Source organism: Anastrepha ludens, chromosome X (genome assembly GCF_028408465.1).
Source record: "Anastrepha ludens isolate Willacy chromosome X, idAnaLude1.1, whole genome shotgun sequence".
Classification (NCBI taxonomy): Eukaryota; Metazoa; Arthropoda; class Insecta; order Diptera; family Tephritidae; genus Anastrepha; species Anastrepha ludens.
Window position 1 is genome coordinate 39,860,164 of NC_071503.1, and position 8,938 is coordinate 39,869,101.

An 8,938-nucleotide genomic window follows, 5' to 3' on the forward strand; every position below is an offset into this window, starting at 1 on the left:
CGATACTACTGGCGGCTGCTTGCGTTTCCCTTGCCTTCGACGAATGCGCAGGGTTTCGTGCATTTGTTAGCGCGTGCCCCGAACCTGCGGTGGTAGAAACATACAAGTGGTGTGGAAAAGGAAGCGTTTGGCAATGGATTGCTGGCTCCACTGCTGTTATTGTTACTGCGCTCAAGGATTAACTTCTCCAGTTGCTCAGCTAGTTTGTCGACTTGTTGTTGTAGCGCATTCGTACTGACATTTCGTGAGACTGGCATGAGATTGTTTTAATTTGCGTTGCGTTGCACCTCCATTATTTGATTAGCGAGCTGGGAGAGTTGGACGTTATCTTCTTGGTCCCTTCCCACTAGTGCCATTTGGACTTGTGGCGGAAGTCGCTCTAACCAAATAACTCGAACGAATGCCGGGTCGAGTTTATCTCCTCCCAGACGATTTATTTCCGCGAGTAATTCGGATGGGCGTCGGTCGCCCAACTCTACGCCAGATAACAGCATTTTGAATCGTCGACTCTGTGAGAGTGCAAAATGGTTCAATAGTGCATTTTTCAGCGTGCTATACTTATCGTTTGTAGGCGGGTTGGTTATTAAATTTTCCACGACGATTAGAGCATCTTGATCCAAGCGAGCGATGACGGTATAATACTTGGTTGCATCGGATGTGATTCTGCGAAGCTGGAATTGCGCCTCTACTGCAGCGAACCATAGTTGTGCCTGCTGGCTCCAGAATGGGGGTAGCTCTATGCGTTCGTACCGGTCTACATGTGTTCTGGGGGATTGGAAATCTGCCTCGGAATCTCCGTTGGATGCACCATCCTGTTCAATCGTGTCCTCAGTGTTGGACATCTTGTTGCGCTAAAATTCTTCGTAGGGGTCACCAATTATGTGGGGACATGAATGTGCCACACATATATATATATATTACTATTAACTGCTTTATTCAAATAAACGATTCAAACTTTACAAACTATAAATTTAGTGATAAAAACTGCTTTGCGTGTTTCTCGATTCAAGGTTCTGAAAGCTAATAATTTCAGTTAAGAAAAATGATTATTCAAAAAGTTCTTGCTACAAAACTGCGAAGAAGAAAACAAAAGGAATTCGTGAGAACTTCATTACGAATACTGGTGTTGCCACATTGGATTTGTTCAGTGTGTTCCCACAAGTTAACCAAAAAGGATAAAAGAGAAAATAAAAGAAGTATGTGCAGATCATGTCCGTACCAAAAACGAAGAATGACGAAGTCAAAATGTGATAAATGCGAAAGACCTATATGTGGAGAGCACAAAGTTGAACTGTGTGACTCTTGTTCAATGTGAATATTTTTTGAATTTTTCTTTCACTTTTTTTCAAGCTAAGAATCTAGAGTTTTTAAGTTTTTACTGCTCTTATTTTTTTATTTTTGTTTTACAATAATATTTAGTTGCTTTTTTTATGACCTAAAAATTTTGTACAACATGAAATGAGTTAGTACAAAAATTAAATAAATCCTTTTCCTATGAATAAAAATTGAATTTGTTCTTTATATAGATTAATCGGATGCCAAAATAATAAAAATCATTTATTAACAGAGTATGTTTGGTTTTAAGCTATAGCTGTAGTCAATTAAAAAATACGTCGTCGGTTCGACGATCATTCGTTACAACGTACGTAAAATATGTTTCGTACTCTAGGGTTAAGTAGGAGAGAGCAAGATGTCGAACGTTGCCGTTCGTTTGCTTTGTTTGCTTTGTCGTTCGTTCCGCGCCTTCGCTTGCAGTTCATTCAATGCAATGAGCAAGGTAACGACAAATGAGCAAGGTAACGGCAATGAGCAAGGTAACGACATATGAGCAAGGTAACGACACATTTTTTCGTGGGTGCAGCCTGTTAAATCGAATTATAAGACATTATCACGTCAAAAAAAAAATAAAAATATGCTGTGCGAATGTACATATGTGCGCTTGCCACATCAAAAAAAAAAAAAAATAACGGTAAAACTTCCCAAGAAATCCAGCGCGCATTCATAGGCACAGCGCACATTCATAGGAACAGGATTGTATGTACAGTAACCTTGAAATGTTTACAGGCATCTTCAAATGCTCTGATTTCAGAGTAAGTTTCTAACTTTGCAGATATATGCATATGTTTTGTGCACTTTTTATCAATTGAAGAACTACATTCGTAAAGTAATATACTAATTAACTATTTACCTATCAGAGAACATAAAATAATTGTTTGGAAATTTACTTCTAGTATTGAAATGTCCGACACAGAACTTATTTATAACCTACTTATGTAGTTTTCTGCAAGTTACTGTATGCTCATGCGCGCTCAGCAGCTGCGGTGGTCGAGCATTTAGAAAGACATATTTACATACATGTATTGATGCATACATATGTATGTACAGAGCCGCGGCCACGTGACTTGATAAAAATTCAAGATTTACCAAATATTGGCAAATAATTCTACGCGAAATGTTCCAATATTGACTATTTTCGAATGGTCGAGAAAATTGGCATATGGCGGCTCGTTTTATGAGTGAGAGTACTTTTTTTTGATGATGAGTTTTTGTTGAAACTGTTCAGCGCCGCCGCGACTATTTTAGGCTGTTCAGCACCATGGTGGCCGCTACGCCTGCGCCTATGAATGCATTTTGTAATGCATAGAATTTTAGCTTTGAACGACATACGCATTTTGAGGAATAAAGTGAGTGCCCTGTGTGTGCGGTTGTATGTACATGCATATGTGTATATTAAAAAGCACTGTTTTGCTTGAATTCAATTCACATATTTATTTTTGCATATGCCATCTTCTTGTGTGCCTGGTAATGAAGCGTTTTCTATAAAGAATTTTTTGATTTGATCAATATATATATTGTCAAAACACATAATATATGTACGTACATATAGCCTAGGGCATCAAGTGTGCATATACGCACATGCAAATATGTAGATGCATATGCAGAAGAGAATTGTTTTAGCATTTGTTAGGCAAGAATTTGATCATTAGGATATTTACTCCCTAATTATTGCGTGAAATATGATGCGATGCTCGTGAGGTAGGTCATGTTGCTTCAGTGCATACATATGCGTGCAACACTATATGTATTAAAGATGCAATAGAAGTTAGTTGTCCCATAAACATACGTTTCTTTGAAGTTTTCTTTTATTTATTTTAAAGGGAAAACTTTAGTATAATGTATATCGCTTTGAAAAAAAGGTTAAAAGGGGGGGATGGAGGGGTGTATCCCCTTCTTAAAATTGAAAACCGAACCTGCCGGAGGCTTATAGTTTTTAAGCGATTTAATGTTAAAGTTCGCTAATTTAGCGAAAAGTTGAACGAGAAATAAGAACGAAGTTCGTATGCAGGGATGTTCAGTGGAAGGTTCATTGTAAAACTGCAGTATTTTTTGCTGTAATTTTAAGTTGAGAAATATTTTTGAAAATAAAAACCTTAAACTCATTTAAACTTAAAAACAATGATATTAAGCGTATCACAAAAAACAATAAAGTAATTAAAATTAAATTAAATTAATTAACACAGTATTTTCGGCGTGGGCGGCCTTCGGCCGCGCTTCAAAAAAATAACCCTCATCAGTCCAACTCCGGCTACGCAGTCCACGGTATTTTTGCGTAGAACTCCTTTTCGCGTGGCCGGCCTTCGGCCGCGCTTCAAAAAAGTAAGCCTCATCAGTCCAACTCCGGCTACGCAATCCACAGTATTTTTGCGTAGAACTCCTTTCCGTGTTAAAACCATTGAACCCAACATTAAAACATCATATGCGTGCATGTGTGAAGAGGCAAAATAACCCCCATCCCCATCATTAACACTAAACTTAAATACTTAATTTTTGTTTCATTTGCAGGCATCCGGCAAGACCATACTGTTGTCATTCCAATCTTCTTCTTATTCGCGTTTAAAATTGCGAAGTGACTGTATGGACAAATGCATTTGCATTAAATTTTAATAAAAATAATTCGAATATAAGTATAAAAGTAAGTAAAAACACGCATGTGAGTGTATATTTGGTGAATTTTAGTGAAATGTTAAAAAATATATAGTGTAATGTGGCAAATTATAGGGAAGTTCCAAAGGGCATTTTGAAGGCAAATAATTATGAAATTATTATTTCCCGAATAATTTGGGGTTATAAAGAGTGTTCCTTAACACCTCACTAACATCTCCACCAAGTTTCATTAATAAAGACATAATAGTTTGCCAAAATTGCCCAATATACATTATTCTGAATTCCAGCCATTTTAAATTTCAAAGTTTTATACTTTAAATGCATACATACATATTCATCCCTGTAATAAATGTAAATTGAAAAAAATTTCCTTTGGCGAAGGAACACATAAATGCATATTCAAATGTACATAAATATGATAAGGCGATGCGTCGCGAGATGGGTCATTGTTGCTGCAGTGCGTATGCACATATGTACAATAACACTATAAGAATTGAAGATGCAATTGAACTTTTGCACAAACATAACTAACATAATATTTGTATATACATATATATATATATTAATATACATATACATACATCAATACACCAAAACACTTGTATGCTCTATGAATTCTTGTCTAAAATTAATTTCGACTCGAAAAATTAGTAAAAATTTTCACCAAATTTCTATGAAGTTTTCAATATACTTAAAAGCACACAACAAAAGGTGAGGTCGTTTTATAATGTTTTTTGTTCAAATTCTTCTTTCTAAATTAAATCAACAAACATTAAAGTTACTTTGATTTTAAATGTTGGCGCAAATAATTATCTAGTAGTTAGTCTTTGATTGTACATTTAAGTTTGTTTGAAAATATAGATTGAATAAAATTACGTTCGTCAATTTGATTTCATACAGAAACTAAAAACTGAGCAGAGCCAATGTACATAATTCACTGTAATCAACTCTGTTAAGAAGTTCCCCGCTGTCGAGTTGCGCGAGGTGAAAAAGTCTTCGCGGTCAGACTTCATTTTAGACAATTCACACTATTAGTAGCTCCTGAGACTTCTCTATACTTTAACGTTCTCTGTGTATCATATATACGAAGATGCCGGCACTTACGACAAAAATTGACGGTTCACCAAATATTTTTGTCTTCCTCAAGAAAAGTGGGCTTATGAACAGATCAGGCGCGTGAGGGAAGATGTGGTGGGTTTGTTTTATGAATGATCGAAACTTGCTTTGGGAAATGTGCGCTTGCGTTTATGCATTAAATAGTTTTTGTTGTAGCAAAGAACATTTTAGAATACTTATTCTGCGCCTATGATGGTATTTTGTTTCTGTAAGTACAATAATTTGAATATCGATTGGGCGGCTGCAAATTTCATAAAGTATATAATAAATAAAGGACATATGTGTTTATATTAACCTTTATAGATAAACTCAAATACGGAGGTACAAGTATGTACATTAGAGTGTCTGTTATTCATGTGGAAAAAATAAAACACCCTTATTTTTGCCACCCTCTAGAAAAGTGAGGTTACCTAAAAAACTGCCAATTATGAAATCTTAAGCCAATCGGAAAAAATTTAGAGGACCGACTAGAGCCTAAAGTTGAAAAATAAAGAAATATGGGTATTTCTTTAAATTATTCTCAAGTTAATTAAGTAAAAATAGTTTATGTATGTTTACTATTCGAAATACTGCAGTTGCAGAATTAGAATATTGTGTTCTTAAAAATATCTTAGTTTCTGAGAAATAATGATTTTATAGTAATCTAAATATTAAAAAAAGTAAACATATATTATGTCTCAATAACAATTTTTTGTTGGTTTTTCCACATTTAATATTAAAGACTCACGTTTATGCACTTAAATCGTATTTGAATTTCTGATTAAGGATTTTTTCGAATGTAGTAGAAATTTTGAAGTAAAGTCTCTCACGCCTTGCAGTAAGTTTTGTACATCTTCTTCATTTTTCGTTAATTTTTTATTATACGTTTGAATAAGTTTAACACTACGCTCAGCAGTATCGTCAACAACTTTAAGTTTGACAAAAATTTCCAATCCTTTTTTGAAATTTTCGTCCCAAAACTCAGGATCTTTCTTTAAAAACTCTTTGGAAATATCGAAACGTTTAACAAAACTGCATGTATGTGGCGTTATAAAATCTGACAATTGTTTTTTTCACAAATGTCCCAACATCAGCCACTTTCAATTGTATACGTTTGCATGGTTCGACATCGCAATCCACAGAAGCATTAAGATTTTTCACTATTCTTCTTTTCTCCGTTTTGGGGACATTTTTGTTAAAGAATGAAAACGCTTTCATCTGATAAATACTATTAATGATTACATATCTGGCCAATAACTGCAGCTGATAATTTTTGTCAATCTTTTGATAATGATAAATCTCTAGCAGAAATGTAAAATATTGATTGGGTGGTTCAGCAGCAACAGTGGAACAAAACCATACTTTAACGTAGAATCGTACTATAAAAATATTGTATGTATATCGCGTAAACTCTGTTCTTCACGTACTGTTAACTTAAATTCGTTTCTAAAAATATACCCTTTCAAAGAATAAATAGCTTTGGAGATCCAACGTGCGTAATGTATAGGTCCAGGCAGACGGAAACCAACTTTTTCTCTCGATAAAGTTCCAAAAATGATTAAACTAAGCTGTAATAACTCCTCGTAACCGCCCCGTGCATGATAACCTTTGATATTTCATTCGTACAGAATTCGACCATTTCGGATTTCGCATAATTTAGCTGTTTTGACACATAATCATTCTCTATACCAGCCTTGTCATTAGTTTTAATTTTCGATTCAATTGCAGCTCGCAGAAATAATTCATAGATGTGGTGTCCGCAGCGAAGGTATAATATATTCCGATCTAGCATATTCTCTAATAAAATAGCAGCTCCTTGCACTCTTCCAGTATTTGCAGAGGTCGTATCAAAGCAGGCCGCGACAATTGTTTTTTCTGTATTTCAATCGACCAACAGTTCGTGAAGAGCCTCAGCAATTTCTAGGCCAGTTGAAGTAGTTAATTTTGGAACACCCAATAGTTGTTCACCATTTCCAGCAAACTGGAAGCGTTTTTCCATCCTAGTGTACTACTCCAGCTGCAACCTATAAAGAAATAAAATATTTTTATATATTGAATAATACAAAATAAAAACAATTTAAAAATTCAATTTTTCCATACCTTGAAATTATTTTTTTTAACACATGTAGACTTTTTCAATCGGGTTTTTTAAGTTCCTCCTGTAAGATTGTGCGATTTATTACAAGTGTATCCACGGGATGCCCAAGTGTTTCTACACCTGCAATAATTAAATGAAGAGCCGACCTAACAGAAATTTTCCACTTATCCAAAGATTAGAGAAGTCTCGATGTAAGGAATTTATTTTTGGCTCTTCTCAATGGCTCTAGTACTTCTGTATCCACTATTTCAAGTTTCGGATCATCGTGTGTTCCGATATCGCTTTCGGACGAAGGAACAACTTCCTCTGCTACCACCAGCTTGTACCGCATCGAATACTTTCAAAGCCGGAGCGTTTGTATCCATTCGGACGACATGACCCAGCCAACGCAGCCGCTGAATGTTTATTCGCTTTTGGATCTTTTGCGTTGGCAACGGCGAATATCGCAGGCGATGGAACAATGAGCTGTATGAGCATTACGACGAGATCTATGTCTATCTCGCATGTCTATCAACGCGCAAAGGTTTAAAATTCTTACGCAGAATCTTTCTCTCATACACTCAAAGCGTAGCTTCATCCGATGTTGTCATCGTCCAAGTTTCTGCGCCATACGAAATTATAACTGTCAACAGTGACGTGGGTGCCGATACGCGAGTGCGCCGACTGTTTGTTTGAAGACAAGAGGTTTTTCGTTTAGTCCTCGGTTGTTAAGGCCGATGATGTCAATATCATCGGCATACGCCAACAATTGTACGCTCTTTTAAAATATTGTGCCTGAGCGATGAAGTTCTGCGGCTCGTACGATGCACTCCAACATCAGGTTAACGAAGTCACGCGACAGCGAGTCACCCTGTCTGAAACCTCGTTTGGTATCAAACGGCTTGGAGAGGTCCTTCTTAATTCCGACGGCGCTGCTGGCGTTGTGCAACGTCATCTTGCATAGCCGTATTAGTTTTGCGGGGATACCAAATTCAGATATCGCGGCATACAGATAACTTCTTTCCGTACTGTTGAATGCAGCTTTGAAGTCGACGAAAAGATGGTGTGTGTCGAATCTACTTTCATGGGTCTTTTCCAAGATTTGGCGTATTGCTCGATGATAGACTTTCCAGGTCTAAAGCCACACTGATAAGGTCCAATCAGCTGGTTGACGGTGGGTTTCAGCCTTTCACACAATACGCTCGCTAGAACTTTATAGGCGATATTTAGAAGACTAAGCCCGCGGTAATTGGCATAGATTGCAGGAGCGCCCTTCTTATGGATTGGGCAGAGCACACTTAAATTCCAATCGGCAGGCATGCTTTCATCCGACCATATTTTGCATAGAAGCTGATGCATGCAACTTACCAGGTCCTCGCAGCCATGTTTGAATAGCTTAGCCGGCAGTCCGTCGGCGCCCGCGGCTTTGTTGTTCTCAAACCACGTTATCGCTATTCTCACCTCGTCATGGTCGGGTAGCGGAACGACAATTCTGTCGTCAACGATTGAGGTATCGGTATCTTCACATTCTCGGTGACATGCGCAGCTATCACTGTTTAACAGGTTTGAGAAGTGTTCCCTCCATAATTTAAGAATGCTCTGGATGTCGGTCACCAGATCTTCGTCTTTGATCTTACAGTAAAACGCCCCGGTCTTGAAACCTTCTGTAAGCCGCCGAAATTTCTGGTTTCCGGCGAAGTTGATCAGCCTTTGTCCGTTACCGTATGTTTCGTTGTGTAGGCTGAATTTTCCGACTGTGGGACCAAAAATTCCCTCCTTACCCACCCTGGCGTGGAAGTCGCCAAGCCCGAATTTTGTGTC

At 37.2% G+C, this 8,938-nt stretch overlaps 1 protein-coding gene across 1 annotated transcript; it reads right to left on the reverse strand.

Moving 5' to 3' along the window:
- Window positions 1–266: 266 nt before the first annotated feature.
- Window positions 267–842, reverse strand: LOC128869961 (uncharacterized). Its single transcript, XM_054112555.1, has one exon. The coding sequence runs from the start codon at window positions 840–842 to the stop codon at window positions 267–269; it is 576 nt and encodes a 191-aa protein (XP_053968530.1).
- Window positions 843–8,938: the final 8,096 nt, after the last annotated feature.

Coding starts and splice junctions, on each gene's coding strand:
- LOC128869961 (XM_054112555.1), bottom strand. CDS start 842: ATGTCCAACACTGAGGACACGATTGAACAGGATGGTGCATCCAACGGA.